General features: G+C 50.8%; 1 protein-coding gene across 1 annotated transcript in view; it reads right to left on the reverse strand.

Moving 5' to 3' along the window:
* LOC147636009 (uncharacterized) overlaps positions 1-19,062 on the reverse strand; it is a 204,395-nt gene that overhangs the window by 125,885 nt on the left and 59,448 nt on the right. The window contains exon 8 of the mRNA XM_086801453.1: positions 10,436-10,486. Coding sequence (XP_086657579.1) covers positions 10,436-10,486 — 51 coding nt within the window. The remainder of the gene's footprint in view (positions 1-10,435; positions 10,487-19,062) is intronic.

Genomic DNA, 19,062 nt, shown 5'->3' on the forward strand with positions numbered 1-19,062 from the left:
CACCACTGGATCAAAGCCCACCTGTTATTACTGAAAGAAGAAAATCTTCCTAGGACCAAGAGGAAAGGGGCTGCTAGCCAAAGCCTGAGAAGTAGCTTCTGAAAAATGAAAGTCCACCTGGAAGAAGCCTCGACCAAGTAAACGAGTATCCTGAAAGTGCACAATCAGCTCCGAAGGGAGAGCTACTAGAAGCCATACACGAGCCTGCGAGACGAACGAGAGGGGTGGGAACCATAAACTCTCACAACAAGGGTAGTCTGGACCTCAAGGTCAATGTCGTGCTGAAGAGAGGTGAGCTCATCTTGTGAAAAATTGATGATTCTCTCGACCACTGGGGGTGATGAGAGATTGGCTGCGGCAGAAAAAGCCATAAGACCAATCAAGAAAAGTGGGTGGCCGACTTGAATCCAGATAAAATAGCTGCTGGGAAAACGGGAGCAGAGGAAGGGGGGCCAAGGCGGGGAGCTGCTGGGGAAGCAAGGGCAAAGGGGCAAAGGGGGCAGCAGAGGGGCAGGCCAGGACTGAAGAAGGCAGGGGGCGGTGGGCAGCAAAGGGGGAGGCGGGGGCAGCAAAAGGGGCTGGCAAAGGCAGGCGGGGGGCAGCAGAGGGACTGGCGGGGGCAGCTGAAGTGCAGGTGGGGACTGAAGAAAGGCTAGAGAAGGGTAGGCGGGGACTGAGGAAAGGCTAGCGAAGGCTGCAGAAAGGACAGGCGGGGGGTTGCAATTGGGCAGGCAAAGGCAGCAGAGGCAGGCGGGAGCAGCAAAGGAGCAGGCGACTTCAGCACGCCAATCTCCGGAACATTGATCCAAACGTAGTTTGGATGCAACTATGGTATGAACTAGCAGACTTCTGTATGTAAAAGACTGTCTGTTGCTGTGAAGTGTTGAAGATCATCACTTTTGTGGTATTTGTGAATAATTCATCTATGAAATATTTTTGCAATTCTCCAAAGCTGAGGGGGAAAAAGGCTTGTTGGTCTGAGCTTATGCAAGAGTTTGATTTTGAGATTCGTTATCGGAAAGGATCTAAGTTGTAAATGCTTTGAGTAGGATCGGCTATGTGAATTAACTTTTATTTGTTGAGATCAGTTTGACCTGTTTGACTGTCTGAAGGGCTTGTATCCCCGTGATGGATTCTTTGGTAGGATTTGGGATATTGTCCAGGCTGAAACGACCCTTATTTTTGTTAGTATGAGGGAATACTCTATTTGGAATTCGCGCTCGCTGAAGCTCTCGCCTCCCCCCTGCTCGCGCCTTCGTCCCGCCTGCTCGCGCCGTCGCCCCCCCCCCTGCCGTCCCAGCCCCCCTTTCGCACCCGTCTACCCCCCCTCTCGTGCCAGCCTGCCCCCCCCCAACCCCTTCCGCACCCGTCTGCCCCCGCTTTCGCCCCCGTCCACGTCCCGTCCCCTGCCCGCCTGCCCCCCCGTGCCTGCCTGCCCCTTTCGAGCCCGCCTCCCCTTCGCGCCTGTCTGCCCGCCTGCCCCCCTTTCGCGCCCGCCTGCTCCTATCCCCCCTTCGCGTCCACCTGCCTGCCTGCCCTCGCCCTTCCCCCCCCTTCGCGCCCTTCCCACCCCCATCTCACGCCCTTCCACTCCTGCTCCCCCTCGCCTCCCCCCCCTCTGTCATCCGCCCCTCCCCCCCTCGCTTTCGGTCTTTCCCTCCCCACTCCGCGCTTCCCCCCGTCCCGCTTCGCCCTCGACTCAGCTTCAAACTCTGATGGAGGCCCCTCTCCCGCCCCACCTCAGAGGGACTCTTTCGCAGCCCCCTCACCCAACCTTGAGGATACCCCCATCAGGCTTTCTCTTTCGCCAGAAGAGGAAGCGAGCCTCGCCGCAGAGGTGGAACGCCTCCACCATCTGCCATATAGTTGGCACCCGTCCCAGCAGAGGGGAGATCCAGGGCTCGGTGCTTGAGACTGGCCCCACAGCAGCTTGAGTGGTGGCTAGAGCAACGGGCCTGCCTTCGGTCAGAGTTTTGGTTCCTGACATCTCCTCCCTTCCGAAGGTCATTCAGTTACCTAGGATGGGGGGGGGGGATGGATCAATCAGAGAGTGGAGTTTTCGGGGCTCCCGAACCAGTGTTTTATATGCAGGCAGGTCGGCCACCTGGCCAAAGCCTGCCCTCGCAGGAGACCCCGACCTTCACCGCAGCAGCAGAGCTCCGATGGCCCGTCCACAGATGCGGCTCGGCAAGCAGCCTCCGGGACACCTGCTCAGCCCACAGAGACCTCTGATTGGCAGCCTCGACAGGGCACCGTAGAGGGAGACAGCCACAGCAGCATGCCCCGAGACCGACGCAGCAGCAGACACAACCTCAGCATCATTGGGTTCCAATGAGGAACAGCTTTGCTCCCCTCCAAGAGGAGACCCCAGCGCAGACTGAGGATCAGGAGATGCCAGCGCCCCCCCCTTCACCTCCACCCCCCCCTCCCCCGTCCCCCCCTCCTACCTCGCTTCCACCCTCGCCTCCTCCCGTTCCTACTCCCGCATTTTCAGCGTCTCTTTCCCCACCCCCTTCTCCCCCCCCCCCTCCCCCTCCGCTCACCTCAGCTCCCCGGGAGGCACTGGTAGTGCCCTGGCGCTCACCTGCAGTCTGGCGGGCACCGACCTTGCTCGTGTACCGTAGAGGAGACCTACCATGCCGATTCGTGCTTCACGGATATCCTCTATCCGCAATCGGCTGAGTAGTCTTGACACTAGACAATGCTCGGAAGCTTTCGACTACTCCTTTACACGCCTATTTGGAGCGGAGGGCCCCCATGAGCCAACACCTATCACAGTTCATGTGGTGATACTTCCGGCCCGAGGGGAGGAGGCACTTGATTCAGCGGTGGCCTTCTCCTTCCCTCTTTGCGGCACTAGCGACCGGGAGTGGACTCTGGATCTTGCTATTAGTATTTTGCAGACACAGGCAGTTGAGTTTTCTCACCATGTGAGCGATTTGGAGATTACAGACATGGTAGGCCGACTCTAGGAGTTGGCACATTTCTTTGATACCGGATGCCTCCAGGAATCGACACCGCGAGACCCTGGCTATGTATGCATACATGAGGATTCTTTCTCCGAGCGGGAGGCAGTCGCTATGGGACACAGCGCCTGGTCCGAGACTCTTGCAGCACACCAGGTGGGTAGATTCGTAGTCGCTCGGATGGGGATTACTCTCTATCCAAGCCGCTTGCGAAGGCCCGCCATATGGCTGAGACAGTCTCCACCTCAGCAGGTCATCCATGAGGATCATCTCATGGAATGTACAGGGCCTTGGCGGTGCACACTATGTACGTTATCGTGGTTGCTTGAGGCAGGAGCTTCAGAGATGCCTGGTTGGGGGAAGTATTGATATTTTGATGATGCAAGAGCACCATTTGAGTGAGAGCAGGATTCGGAGATATGGTTCGGTGATGCCTGGTAGATGGGACAATTTTTGGTCTGCAGGTTTTGGCCCCTTGGGAGGGCAAGGCGGAGTATGTATGGTCATTGCGGATGCATGGCGGCACGCCATTGTGGATCGCGGGGTCATCGGCCCCACAGCAGCTTGAGTGGTGGCTAGAGCAACGGGCCTGCCTTCGGTCAGAGTTTTGGTTCCTGACATCTCCTCCCTTCCGAAGGTCATTCAGTTACCTAGGATGGGGGGGGGGATGGATCAATCAGAGAGTGGAGTTTTCGGGGCTCCCGAACCAGTGTATTATATGCAGGCAGGTCGGCCACCTGGCCAAAGCCTGCCCTCGCAGGAGACCCCGACCTTCACCGCAGCAACAGACCTCCGATGGCCCGTCCACAGATGCGGCTCGGCAAGCAGCCTCCGGGACACCGCTCAGCCCACAGAGACCTCTGATTGGCAGCCTCGACAGGGCGCCGTAGAGGGAGACAGCCACAGCAGCATGCCCCGAGACCGACGCAGCAGCAGACACAGCCTCAGCATCATTGGGTTCCAATGAGGAACAGCTTTGCTCCCCTCCAAGAGGAGACCCCAGCGCAGACTGAGGATCAGGAGATGCCAGCGCCCCCCCCTTCACCTCCACCCCCCCCTCCCCCGTCCCCCCCTCCTGCCTCGCTTCCACCCTCGCCTCCTCCCGTTCCTGCTCCCGCATTTTCAGCGTCTCTTTCCCCACCCCCTTCTCCCCCCCCCCTCCCCCTCCGCTCGCCTCAGCTCCCCGGGAGGCACTGGTAGTGCCCTGGCGCTCACCTGCAGTCTGGCGGGCACCGACCTTGCTCGTGTACCGTAGAGGAGATCTACCATGCCGATTCGTGCTTCACGGATATCCTCTATCCGCAATCGGCTGAGTAGTCTTGACACTAGACAATGCTCGGAAGCTTTCGACTACTCCTTTACACGCCTATTTGGAGCGGAGGGCCCCCATGAGCCAACACCTATCACAGTTCATGTGGTGATACTTCCGGCCCGAGGGGAGGAGGCACTTGATTCAGCGGTGGCCTTCTCCTTCCCTCTTTGCGGCACTAGCGACCGGGAGTGGACTCTGGATCTTGCTATTAGTATTTTGCAGACACAGGCAGTTGAGTTTTCTCACCATGTGAGCGATTTGGAGATTACAGACATGGTAGGCCGACTCTAGGAGTTGGCACATTTCTTTGATACCGGATGCCTCCAAGAATCGACACCGCGAGACCCTGGCTATGTATGCATACATGAGGATTCTTTCTCCGAGCGGGAGGCAGTCGCTATGGGACAGCGCCTGGTCCGAGACTCTTGCAGCACACCAGGTGGGTAGATTCGTAGTCGCTCGGATGGGGATTACTCTCTATCCAAGCTGCTTGCGAAGGCCCGCCATATGGCTGAGACAGTCTCCACCTCAGCAGGTCATCCATGAGGATCATCTCATGGAATGTACAGGGCCTTGGCGGTGCACACTATGTACGTTATCGTGGTTGCTTGAGGCAGGAGCTTCAAAGATGCCTGGTTGGGGGAAGTATTGATATTTTGATGATGCAGGAGCACCATTTGAGTGAGAGCAGGATTCGGAGATATGGTTCGGTGATGCCTGGTAGATGGGACAATTTTTGGTCTGCAGGTTTTGGCCCCTTGGGAGGGCAAGGAGGAGTATGTATGGTCATTGCGGATGCATGGCGGCACGCCATTGTGGATCGCGGGGTCATTGTGCCTGGTAGAGCGCAGTATGTGTTATTTCGAGGATACACGATGAGCACATTGGTGTGCTCAATGTCTATGCGCCCAATCATGCTAGTGCCAGAGCAGAGTTGTGGACCCTTGTTACAGATGCATTGCCCGAGGCCGCACATTGGTGTGTTGGGGGAGACTTCAACATGCTTGAGGACCCGGGAGGCAGCCATGTTATAGTGCACGGCATGGAGCTTGCAGCTTGGGAGCGATTTTGTATGACACTGCGGATCACTGATGCATGGCAGCATGAGGCTTTCTCCCATTCTCAGGACAGTCTTAGTTTTTCTCGGTCGGATCGCCGGCAGGGAGGGACTAATTTATCACGGATTGATCGCTTCTATGTGGGCGACAGGATCGGGGAGCGTGGTGGCTCCGTTGGCATTCTCGCTGGCACCTCTTTCTCAGACCATGCGCCAGTTATTTTGACTCTTGAGGAGAGGACACGGGAGACCAGCTTGCAGTTGAGGATCCCAGAGAGGATACTTACAGACCCCAGTCTTTTTGAGGACATTGAGAGGATATGGCAGGATAGCCAGAGCTTTGACCTGGATGCAACAGGCCAGTGTGCCCAGGGGCTCATCGAGCTCAGCTCTTTTTTGCACGCTACAGCCTTGACACAGCTAGGAGAGACACGAGAGCAGGAGCGTCGCTTGAGACGTAGCCTTGCTTTGCTCCAGCGCCTTCACGAGCAGCAGCGCACATGTGATGAGTGGGTGGCATCCCAGCTGACTCAGGCACATCAGGAGGTTCGAGAGGCAGAAGAGCAGAGACACGAGTTTTACTATCATCGCCAAGCCTCTCAGTGGACTCAGCTTGGTGATAGAGTGACTGGGGAGTTTTTTGAGATCACTGGACCCCGCCATGCTCGAGCAGGAGTACGCCAGCTTAGGAGGCAGGACGGATCGTTAGCCACTGAGCCCGAGGAGATTAGAGCTATTGCAACTGAGTTCTTCAGAGACCTGCTTTCAGCGGAGCCAGCCACGGAGGCACGTGATGCTTGCAGGCAGACTGCGTGGACCCATGTGCAGAGGAGGGTCACAGATCGTATGCGCATAGCTTTGGGTGCGCTCCTTTCAGAGGATGAGCTTGTTGAGGCTTTGAGGGCCCTCCCGCGTCATAGTTGCCCTAGGAAGGACGGTTTGACGCCTGCCTTTTTTATGCGCTATTGGGACCTTTTGGGGCCAGGCCTCCGCAAGGGTTTTCAGCATGTTTTGGACACTGGGGTGATGCCACAGAGTTTTTCAGAGGGCTTGATCTTTCTTATCCCCAATGACAGCAGAGGAGGTTGGCTTGAGAGGACTCTAGCTTCCAATCCGGGATGAGGACTTGCTTGATTCTGAGTTTGCTGATGACACAGGATTGTTTTTGCATGGCAACGAGGCCAATCCACAGAGGGCAGAGCAGTCTCTACAGGTTTTTGGTGTGGCTTCGGGAGCATTGATCAATTGGCGCAAGACAGTGGCTTTTTGGATCGGTAGCGCTCCCGCTCCAGCATAGAGCCCAGACCCAGGTTTTAGATGGATTCCTCTTGGCACAGCAATGCGGTATCTGGGATGCCAGATTGGACTTGATTTGTCACCTGAGCAGCAGATCGCCCCGCTTCTTCTAAGCATTCGGAAGAAGCTTCTATACTGGAGTACAGCTCGGCTTTCCTTGGCTGGGAGGGTGGTGGTGACAAATCAGGTGATTTTAGCGACTATGTGGTATATCACGTCTTGCTGGATTTTCTCGAGCTCTTGCATCAGCCAGGTATAGAGGCTGATCAGGAACTTTCTTTGGTCAGGGCGGGATGGTCAGCCTGCCCGAGCAAAGGTTGCTTGGGCAGTTATTACTCTTCCGCTAGCCCAGGGGGGCTTGGGCATTATAGATCCAACTGATCAGAGTAGAGCCTTGTTGGGGAAGCTTATTGTTCGGGGGATGCTTCCAGGCACTGAGCCTTGGAAGGAGCTTCTTTTTCAGCGACTGCTGCAGGCTAGAGCTCCCCCAGCAGGGGGCACTTGGGCACCAGAGATACAGTGGATCTTCATAGAGATGAGGAGGACAGGCCTCAATAGAGGATGGGAGGACAGATTTGCCTTGAGCATCCTGCGAGCTTGGGAGTTGCTGAGACCGAGGCTTTCTCAGAGACCTCCCACTTGTGATGAGGAGCGGGCCAGACAGTCGCTCATCTGGAACCCCGCAGTACGCACAGAGCAAGGTCATATGCTGGGTTCTCGGCCTCGTCTAGCCTGGGGACCATTGGCGGCAAGCCCAGCACGCAGTTTTGGAGATTGGCATGCCTTTTGCAGTCTCCCGGAGGAGATCCAAGCGGAAAGGGTGAGTCACTTCAGAGGGGGGCTGATTATGAGGGATGACATTCAGGAGGCACTCACTGAGGAGTGGTTCACGCCTTTTGAGCCAGCAGCCCCACGGTGGATGGGAGCCTTTACACAGTTGGAGATCCTGATTGCTGTCAGAGCTTGCACTGAGGATGGTAGATGCCTCTACTATGAGATTCAGGATGAGGGCAGACTTTAGAGAGTGGAGGCGGAGTCGCCTTTGGTTGCAGAGTGAATCTTTCAGAGGATACGGGTAGTGGACGCCGCTTCTCAGAACTGGCATATTGATCCAGACCCTGCAAATGTGGACTCTGATTGGCGCATATGGGCATATGCTACGCGCCCCTTGGCTTGGCTCCAGTGGGACCCTGGCGAGTACGAGTGGCATGATCCTTATGCATCCCCCGAGGCCACAGAGATCACCTTTTTCCAGTACATTGTTCGGTTGGGGAGGCATATTTTGACTGCGAGGAGGATGGTCTCTCCAGCTGCATCGGAGCATTGGCGGCTACAGGGACTCTCACAAGAGTTCCTGGAGGATTTTTGGACCAGGCTCTAGGCTAGCACACAGGCACGCAGGATCTCGGCTTTCCAGTGGCTGGTTGCCCACAAGGGCTCTACAGTTGGCATCTGGCTTGTCTACAGTGGCCTTCCGCCGGCCTGCGTCCGATGCGGCTACCCATTGGAGACACAGCGACATTGCCTATGGGATTGCACACAGGCGCAGCAGATTTGGCTGAGGATTCTGCGCATTTTGGCCCCCCTCTCTCCAGAGGGAATGTATACGTGGGGAGGCGCTGCTTGGTCGACTTCGTCAAGGCTAGCTATGGGATACGAGACAGAGCAGGCCAGCCAGGCCATCAGATTCATTGGGGGCCAGCCTCGCCTTGTTCCTTCACCGGATTTCTCGACAGCCGGCCTCACCATATGGTTCACCGGATTTCTCGACACAGGAGAGGGATTTACGATGGGAGCTCCTCAACAGCCTCACCATATGGTTCACCTGGAGAGCCCGTTGTTTCACGGCTTTTGAGGGGAGACTGGAGCCACCAGCAGAGACTGTTCGGGCTATCTGGCAGGAGTTGATTCACACCCTGCGAGGATAGTGTGACCGCATCCCCCGGGGCGACTCGAATCGAGCGATCTTGCGACGCCAAGCTTTCCACACCACTTGGCGCAGCGGCCCTTTCTATAATCTACACGCGGGTACCCCCCGCTGGCACTACAGACCACCTGTTTGGATTTTCCCCCCTCCTATTGTATGATATAGCCTCTCAGTTTATTTGTACTTTTCTGCACCTAGGGAGAGTCTCCCTGGCTGCCTTGATTGGTCTCTGCTCTGCCTTCTTATGAGCAGGAGAGGGTTTGTAGTCCATTGGACTTTTTTATAACTAATGAAAGGATCTTTTCATGGGAAAAAAAAAAACTCTATTTGGAATGGCTTGCGCTTCCGAAAGGAAAAGGTCAGTGTACCCGATGTTGATGGTGCAAGGAGTTGCATCATGTTTGAGTGTCATGACACGCCTTCTACTGGACATCTGGGTGTGCTAAGGATTGAGCTTTTGGCAAGAAGAGATTTCTTCTCGCCAACGTTGAAAGTTGTTGTCGAACAATATGTTCACAAATGCCAACAATGCCAAGTCAATAAAGCTGAGCGCTTGAGACATGGTGGCTTGTTTGTGCCATTGGAAATACTTGAAAAGAAATGGCATAGTATTTCTATGGATTTTGTAGTTGGATTACCATAGACTTTGAAAAGGAATAATGCCATTTGAGTGACTGTTGACCGACTCACCAAATTGGCTACGTTCATCCCCACAAAAGAGAAAATCTCGGCGGGTGTACAGCTTGCTAACTTATTTATTGCAAAGTTGTTTAGCCTTTATGGCTTACCGATTGATATTGTCAATGATCGAGATCCAAATTTCACTGGACTTTTCTGGCCTGAAGTACTCAAGAAATTAGATACTAAGTTGAGTATGAGTTCATCTAACCATCCTGAGTCTGATGGCCAGACATAACGTGTAAATCAGACCATGGAAGATATGTTGCGTGCATATGTCTCTTTGAGACAATCTTATTGGGAAGATTATCTTCCATTAGTAGAGTTTTCTTACAATAGTGCTAGGTGCTGGGTGCAGGCGATAACTTAGTTTCTAACTAGGAGCTCACGAGACTTAAGGATCTATCTATCTTTGTTCCCCATGAACCAATGTCCATTGTGGATTGTAGGGACCGTACCCTTAGGAATCGGATTATTCCCGAGTAATTGACTAGATGGAGAGACCATTCTGATGAAGACAACACTTGGGAGAATGTTGCTTCACTTCGACACTAGTATCCAAACTTTGTCTCCCAGACTTTGTCTCCCAGTCTTCCTCTCGTTAGGAGGGGGAGAATGTTATTTCCCCTGTTGTATGGACATAATGTGTCTAGTGTTAGAGGCCGGTCGAACAATTCTTTTAGCAGTGTGAACTGGTCAAGTGGCTATAAAGTTGGGATTATGGCTCATTTGTGAGTAGTTCCAGTTGTGGGGATCTACCTTGGAGCTGGGGCATCCCAAGGGTCCCAACTAGTGGTTAGCCCACTAGTGATAGTGCCAGTGACAGTCAAGATGGTTGGGGGTGCGTGGTATGGGACGCACATGCTTCTTGGGCACTTGCTTGCTAGGGTTGTGCCGGCGTCTAGCTCGGTGGGTGGCTTACCACTGTGTGTGGTTTGAAACCTATGGTTGGGTAGCGAGTGCTAGCCAAACCCTTATATTTTTCCTTTATTATAATGTGATTCTACGATGATTTGCAGTGGTGCTAAGTAATTGACAAGGTTCTAGCATAGTAACAATAAGAGTCAGTCTTGGGCGAGCGCAGAAGTAAGTTGGAACCTTAAACTAGTGTGTTTCAAACGTGATAGTGATCTCCTATTCCACTTTATTAATTAAACTCAAAAGCTATGTGCCAGCAATTTATAAAATTCAAACAAAACCTTGAAGGTGTCATCAGGTAAGTAGATGTTCACTCTTACGCTCTCCATTTTCTGGTTAAAAGAAAATAAAAATAAGCTAAGTTAGCAAAAAGCTCAGTGTGTCAAAATTTGGTAGTTGATTGCAATGCTTTCATTGGAATAAAATATCGAATGCAAAGTGAATTATAAAATGAGCACATGCAAGATGCATTTCCAATTGCAAACATTCATGTTTGTATTAGTAGACAAATTTTCTCATGTATCTATTTCTATCACATAAAAATGTAGGCTCATCAAAAAATGCCTCACAAAGTCCACTTCCTCTTTTTCTTTTTCCAGAAAAGAGATCCTTCTATTAGTTTCCAAAAAGAACAGCCACACACGAGTACAAACATAGCTCCGTAGAGAGCGATAATCAAAATGACAAAAAGGGGGGGGGGGGGGGGCACAGCCATACCAGTGGTTTATAATTCCAGGCGGCCTCACCACCACTATCAATGAAAAACAGGCCATGACGCCACGTCCGCGGGAAGGCCTTGCGCCACGCTTCCGCATGCGATCAGAGCCATCCTAAAGCTTCAGAAAGTATCCACAAAGGGTGTGAATGAGATCAAGCCATATGCTCCTGATGGACTCCGCTCGTGGGGTGAGGGTGCCCTTGATGGCCTTGCTATACAATGAGCTCAGCAAATATGTCCCACAGCAATACTGCTACAAATCTCCCATCTCTAGCAAGAGCCTGGAGTCCAGTGAACTGAAGAGGGAACCGCAGCTGGAGTTGTTGAGATCTGATGTTGAGCAACCTGACGTTGGGGGAGAGCATGGTCCATAGTGAAGCTGCGGAGAATCTTCTTCCAAACCTACTGAGTCTTTGGACAATCCCAAAGGCAATGGCATTGGGACCCGTATGGATGGCCACACCTTGAATAGACTGTTGATCTACCTTCGATGGCCAAGCAAGTGCCAATCGCTAGGCTCCGATGGGCTAACTGCCACAGAAAGAGTGTAATCTTCTGCGGCCTTTTTTTTTTCAAGAAAGAGACTTCTATTTAGTATGAAAAAAGGCATACAACAATCACGGCTATAAGCCAGAATAGAATAGAATCACCCCAATATGTAAGGTGATCTCAACCACTGAGGAGCATCATGGTGCCATTGAAAGACCTGTGGGACTAGAGGAAAAGAAAATGCCGCGACAGTTGAAAATTAACCCACAACCTCTTCTAGAAACCTTAAAGAAAGTAAGGGGGGAGGCCCTGGGACTACCAATGCCCTGCTATTGCTGCTGCTGGAATGCCCTCAATCTCAAGTATTTGGCCTAGCCGTGCTGTATAAGCAAAGAAGGGGGTGCCAGCTAGCAAAGGGATCCTGTCCACTCTCCTGGGTCCCATTGCAAGTGCATGAGCGGGCGTCCCTCCCATAACCATAACCACCAAAAGCCCTCTCTGGCCACCTTGGCCATGGAGGGTCGATGTACCAACCATGCTCGTGGAAACAAATCACCCACACTCTTTGCAGAGTGTATCAACTGAGATCCTTGCAAGGGGCTCTGCCTTGATAAGTCTGCCATGAGGCCCGATAGAATAAGTGAGGAAGGTTGGACTCTTGTCAGCACCATGCACTGTCAAATGCATATCATGTCCAATGAACACTCCCAACCACTATGGGGGAGGAGGGTCCGGATCTGGGTAAGCCACTCCGGGGGGTGGAAGAGTCAATGTCAAGGCTTAAGTCTGTCCCTACCTCATATCCCAGCGAGGCTCCTTGCCTAGGCCTCCAAGAGAAGCTATCTGAAAAGTAACCAATCCCCAAGGGACTGCACTGGGCCCATGCTCAAAGCTCCCCACGACACGTGCAAACGCGCACCCAGCATGTGACCAATGGGAAACCAAGCTAGAAAGTTCTATATCAAAGGCTATGAAAGGTGCTCCTTTGCCTGAAGCTGGGGAGGACTGCTAAAGGGCTGGTCTAAGGTGGTGGTCCCAAGCAAGCATAAGGAGGCAGGCTGCAAATCTGCCCTCAAATGCTAAGCTAAAGCAGGCCCACATCTCTGTGAAAATCCATCTCAAACTTCGGGGCCAAGAACCACTCAGAATGGGGGTGCGTGTTGAGATTAAGGCCAAGAGAAAGTCCTTCCAGAGTTAACCTTGCCCAACAAGGCTCGACTCTGAATAGAGGGATCAATGATGGCCCCCCACATCCCCCCCCCAACCCCAATGGCAAGGCTGAATGATCACTCTCTAAGCCTCACTACCAGCCCAAAGGAAGTTGCGGATCAACCGATGAACGTGACCAATGCATGCCCGGAGAAGGACCAACAAGAAGTGATGTACCACATGGTGGCGAGAAGAACCTGGTTCACCACCATGACTCGGCCAGCTAAGGAAAGCCTAGCTAAACTCTAGCATTACAACTTCCTCCCCGGAATGCTCAAAAGAAGAGGGACTAGCTATTGCTCCGGGGAAATGTCAATACCAACCAGGGGTGCCGCTCGGGATCCACTAAAAACCTCAACTAGCCTCCAAGTCACGGTGGGCGAGGAGCCAACCCACATAATGAAATGGAAATGAAAGGAAATGAAAGCAATGAACAAGTACTTACATGTAGACCAAGATAGCTTGATTTGATTGATGTGACACACAAGAAAGTACATCACTCTTATAGAGTGAACACACACTCAATTACCCTATGCTTATGGGATAACTCCTAAAGTGACACGTCGCACTTTCTAGCACAAAGACTCATAAACTACTTCCTAGTACATACTAGAATACACTCTTTGACTATGATTTCTCCAACATCCCCCCTTAGAGCAAAGAGTGTGAGACCCAATACGCAAGGAGTAAACCGATCCCCCCTCCACCGCAATACTGCTGCAAAGAGCCAGTCCAACTGACCAACACCTCCCGTGTGTCAGTGACTACTCAGTCAACTTGCGACCGGCACTGAGAACCATCACTCGTCACCCCCCCCCTTACTCTGAACTGGGTGTTAATACTTCATATCTAAGTAAAAACAATACACATTTTTGAGAGACAACCCAAGGCAGAGGACCCTTATTGACCATCACACATCACACTGTTTATTTCATCCATTTTATGTATAATGCAAGGGCAGAGCACCCATACACACATAGAAGAAATCAGAAACAATAATCTTTGTCATCCTCATCGAGGGTGACATGGGCAGAAAGTGCATGATCTTCGGGAAGCTCATCTGGTGGTTCATCAGCAACAAGATTAGCATGGTGTTGTTCTTGTTCTTTCTCCTTCTTCTTGAAGCAATTGGCTTCAATATGACCTTTCCGCTTACAGTATCTACATATGATGTTCTTGTTGGCTTTCCATCTGCTGGCGGAGATAAGCGCCTCTTCAGTGCTTGAGGTCAAGGATGTACAAGTGGTTTCCTTGTTCCGGCGGTCTTTCTCAATGAGAAGAGCAACCAAGTCATCATATGTAGTAGCGGCCAGGCGTAATACTTCAATGGTCTACTCCAAGCGAGAAATGCCTTGCATGCTTTTGATTAGTACTGCCATCTTGTCCTCATCATCTTGATAATTGTTGAACAAGAGAATTAAATTTTGAGAGATGATCACTTAGCTCTTCATTGTCTTGCATTTTCAGCTCATAAAACCATCAATTTTAGAAAAACTTTGGAATTAGTGACCTTGTTACCAAAGATCCTCTCCAATCGATGCCAGATCTCCTTAGCCGTGGATGTAAAGTTGACGTGATGAATGAGAGAGTCCGCCAAGCAGAGACCGATGAGGGCAATGGCTTTAGCATTTTGCTGCTTCCAAATTTTTCTTTGTGGCTAATCAAGTGCATCAATTGTGTCGTTCTCAACAACTTCCCAGACTCCTTCACGCATAAGTAACAGCTGCATCTTGGTTTGCCATGTGGGAAAGCCTTCCCCCTTGAACTTATCCATGAACAATGTACTAGAAGATAGCGAAGTCATGACTCAAATCTGAACTGAAAAACTTACTGTTTTTGCAATGGAATTTAGCTTCATGTGAAAGCACCCCTATCTGTGGTGAAGTGTGAAGCCAAGAAATAAAGGTTCATCCCAAACAAATGGCTGAGCTACGCCTCATCGCTTGCTCGATGGAGAAGACTGTGGGGGCTACGATGGAGAAGACTGTGGGGGCTACGATGGAGAAGGCGTGAGCAGCTGAGGACTTGCGACGACTTCATGCAACCGGAGCGCGGCCAGTGGGGGACGAGGCCCAGCCATTGCTGTTCTCTCAGACTCCAGCACAACGGCAAGATAGACGAGAGCACCGGCTCCTACTCGCTCTGCGTACTTGCCAGACTTGAGAAAGCGAGCAATCCTGCCCACCACCGGGAACTATAGCCCCGACTTAGCACTGCGTGACACCGCCTTCTTTTCAGAAGCCTTGCCCCTGCGTGCAGCCAATTGTTGTTGCCAAAGCCTTGCCTGCGCCAATGCCAGCTCAAGGGACTGACTAGTGTAGGTGAAGGTGAGCGAGATGGTGGTTGTGGGCAAGATGGTGGCGAGATGGTGGTTGTGGGCAAGATGGTGGCAGCTTGTGCAAGAGTTAGCATGGAGATGGACAGCCAAATAAGGAAGACCAACTTCCATTTGTGGGTCGGCCTTCACCCCCAAGGGTTGCCCATGGAGAAGCATGGCTCTGATACCACATGAAGGAATAGGAGAGCAAGCTAACTCTAGGTGCAAAAAGAAAAGATGGCAAACATAATGAAATGGAAATGAAAGGAAATGAAAGCAATGAACAAGTACTTACATGTAGACCAAGATAGCTTGATTTGATTGATGTGACACACAAGAAAGTACATCACTCTTATAGAGTAAACACACTCAAGTACCATATGCTTATGGGATAACTCCTAAAGTGACACGTGGCACTTTCTCACACAAAGACTCATAAACTAGTTCCTAGTACACACTAGAATACACTCTTTGACTATGATTTCTCCAGTGCATTGAAGGCTCCAACGGCACCGACTGACACTACACCGGCATCTCCAGAGATGAGAGATTCCACCAAAGGCTACGCTCCCACCCACGGCATCCAAAGATAGGAGATGCCACCAACTCGACCTCACGCATATATGGCTCCTTGTCCCATCTTGGAGGACATCCTTATCGTGCAGCCTTATCTCACTTGGAGGACATCCTTATGCTCATTCTTCATACCACTTTGTACCCCTTGTTCTATCATTAGCTTGACCTGCGTCGTCCTCTTCACTGTGACCTCTGCTGAGTGTGCATGGTACAGTGAAGGACATGTATTATTGTTCTCTGAGTAGTGCAAGTGTTCTCCTTCCTTCCGCAGTCTCGTCTCTCCTTGTGTCGTGTTCCACTCCATAGTGTCTTCTGTGTTGCGCCGTGAGCATCGAGAACTCCGAACATAATGTCCAGAGAAGAGCCACCACGTAGTGTGTCACCAGCCTGGACATTTTCCAGTATGAAAGGAGTCTGGTGGACTCCAAGATGTCTAAATATTTGGAAAGTACAAGCTTTGGGAATGGGGGATTATCCTACAATACAAAGGACCACACTCCTAAAATTTAGGAGAGTTGCTATTTTTGGCCCGTCGACTCCGATGGAAATTCTGTTCGCGTCATTACAATTGGCAAAGTGCCTATGACAGAATGTCTACTAGTTGGGATATTTTTAGAGGTAAAGATTATGGAAGGACCCATCTCTTAGATTGGGACATGTGGCAAGAAAGTGGACCAAAGTGATGTTTTGTCTAGCTTTTATGTTTCATGCAAAGTGATGATGATGGATATATGTTAAGGCTGTGGCCATGTTTGAATGTTTTAATATGCATTGAGGGTATCAACAAGTGTGTCAAAGGCCCTAGTCCCCCGGGCACCGCCGCGAGTTACATTGGTATCAGAGCATAGGCTTTCTTGGAAGCGGAGGCTTCCTTTTATCAATAAGGAAGAGAAAAGATCTCAAGTGGGGACCACACTTACCATCATTGCTATTAAGCATGGCCAGCCACTTCAGAGCCTATGAAGCAAGAGCATGAGCAATAGACAGCTTAGTCTAAGGATTTATGAATTCACAAAATTTATCTTGGAAGTATGGAGTTGACTTTATGTGCACACATTTAGCACTCTTTCCATATGGATATTGTGGATTATATTATCAAGCTTACAGGCAAGCTATATGGAGATATATATCAGGATATCTTAAGGATATGGTGACGAGATATTTCTTTTGGCTTCATGACAAACCTGGCAAAGAAAAGCTAAGTATACTTTGAGTTTGCAAAGTTAGTGCTTTTGCTGTGAAGTGTTTTTTGATGTTCACTAACCCTTGTATAGCTATGCAAGGAGAAAGGTGTTGTTGTTTGCCTTGAGATGGTTTCAGGGAAACATTGTTTATGGCTCCCTTTATTGGGATGGATTATATCTATGGAGATTTCTTTCTTGGACGAGATTTATATAGATATTGGGCTTCACAAGCAATTTCTATGGACGAATCTGTCCAAGTTTATAGAGAAGAAATCTTTGGATATCTCATGGATATGATGCTTTTATGGATAAAGTCCACCTCTACTCCAAGGTGTGTGGTTAGCACGGAGTATGTGGTAAGAGTTATGGTATACAAGAATTATGGTATACAGGTCTATGGATTCCTGGACTTCTTTTCTAGGAATTTGGATCTATCCTCAGGTTTATGGATTATTCTTTATGGCTCCCTTTATTTGGGATGCATTGGACTTATGGAACTCATGGTTCACATACCTTGTGTAGTGTTCTCTTGTCTTACGTTGTCGTGCCACGGCACGTCTATGGTGTGAAACCATGCATGTGAGGCTATTAAATGCAAATCCAGATGCATGGGATTAAGTGCCTGTGTACATATGGGATGTATGGCGTCATGGATGCGGCAGTCAGGCTTTTGGTTTTGATGGGAGTGTATCTGCGGGGACAAAGTTGAAATTCTGGAAGCAAGCTTGTCCGGAACGTAGCTGGAGATGGTCTCAACTGTTCGGCCACTTGAGTTGTATGCGTGTCCAAATGAGTGGGCCCTCAAGGTTGCATTTGAGGTATGTGGGCATGGGCAATTAAAGAGGATGAGGCCAATATGCCTTGACATGGTGTGAAAAGAAGGTACGGTGGCCATTATTGAAATTCTAAAATATATATATGGTATAATACAAACATGGCTACAAAAGGAATGGCCACGTAGCAGCCAATGGAGCCGCCAGTATGAAGTTCTCGAAGGTGGTCGCAAAAGCGAGGGAAGTGTGGCCAGCAGCACGGGGAAAAATCGCGAAGGTGTGAGTCGCCAGGGGGGAGAAGAGAAAGAGTTGTCGCCGTCGCCTGGGCTCAGAGATTGAAAGCTGTGGGAGGCAGAGAGAAGTGGCTGCCTTGGTCGACTGGGTGCAGGCGTTTGCTGCAGAGAGCTGAAGGCGACTGGGTTGCTCTACTCCAAAGGAGAGCTGCAAGCGATAACTGGGGGCGCCAAACTGACTGCAACAGTGAGAAGCGGTGGTGGCGAAGGCTTTGAAGCCTAGGTGTGTGGTATCGACTGTAGGGAAAGAGCTCTTCCACCAATAGGGTCGACAGCACAGAAGCAGTAGGGACCCTAACCAACTGTTAGAGAGGCTGGAGATGGCTGTGGCTACTGGCGAGTAGCGAACGAAGAGAAGGGGGCATGGCCAACGTCGCCATGTAGAGGAGCCCCGTGTGTGCATTTGGGAGACGGCAGGGAGCCGACGGGAAAGAGAGCCCCCGGGTGTGTTCTGGTGTGAGGGCTGCAGAGCAATGGGCTGCTGAACATGGGAGTTGGCCACTGGGCACGTGAAGTTGCCGGGAAAAGCTCTCTGAGCGCAACTGCAAGGCATACAGAGAGAGGATCTAGCAGCTGGAATTTAGCTGATGAGTATTACACTACTTGCAAACAGTAAATTGCCTTGAGACACTCGTCATATATGTTTACAGTATCATTCTACATAGAAATGCTTTGCAGACAGAGGATCTGATGCTTGCTGGCAGACGGGGGTGCAGCTGCTGTGCATGGTGCTGTAGGGATACTACTCTGGCCAGAGGAGTCAGCCGTCAACAAAGACAACGAATCGATTTTTGTGGGCCAGATATTTTACACGAGATGAAGACGCTGCTGCTGATCATGAGGTCACAACGTTATGGTTTTTCTTGGGTTTAGGAACCATAAGATGGTTGGTTTGGTCATGTATATGAGGTGTTTATGTTGGGTTTGATTTTATAGTTTTGTTGGATGTTGAGCCACTGATGCTCCATGATGGCCATGTATATCTTCATGTGAATACCACAAGGTGACTTTCTGGAATGCAAAGCCATATGAGATGAAACAAGCCATGTTAATGTCAGTTTATTATATGTATCATGTGTCCAATATTGGCTTTGAGGATGCACATGTATAGTTGGGTACTCGATCTTTGATGGTTCTAGCTTTTGCTAGTGATGCCCCTTGAAGTTCAATCACTTACTCTCACAGCCAGAAGCCTCGCGCTTTCCCAGCGACACCGCCCACGTCACGACAGCTTTGGTGAACCCGACGTGAAACCGCTGGGGTGAGAGTACGTAGAGATGGCTAGCAAAATGGAGCATTTATATGCAGAGATGAAAGAGCTTGAAGAGCGGTTCAGGAAGATTGAAGAA

Source organism: Cibotium barometz, chromosome 8, assembly GCF_041138505.1.
Source record: "Cibotium barometz isolate CiBa-2024 chromosome 8, ASM4113850v1, whole genome shotgun sequence".
NCBI lineage: Eukaryota > Viridiplantae > Streptophyta > Polypodiopsida > Cyatheales > Cibotiaceae > Cibotium > Cibotium barometz.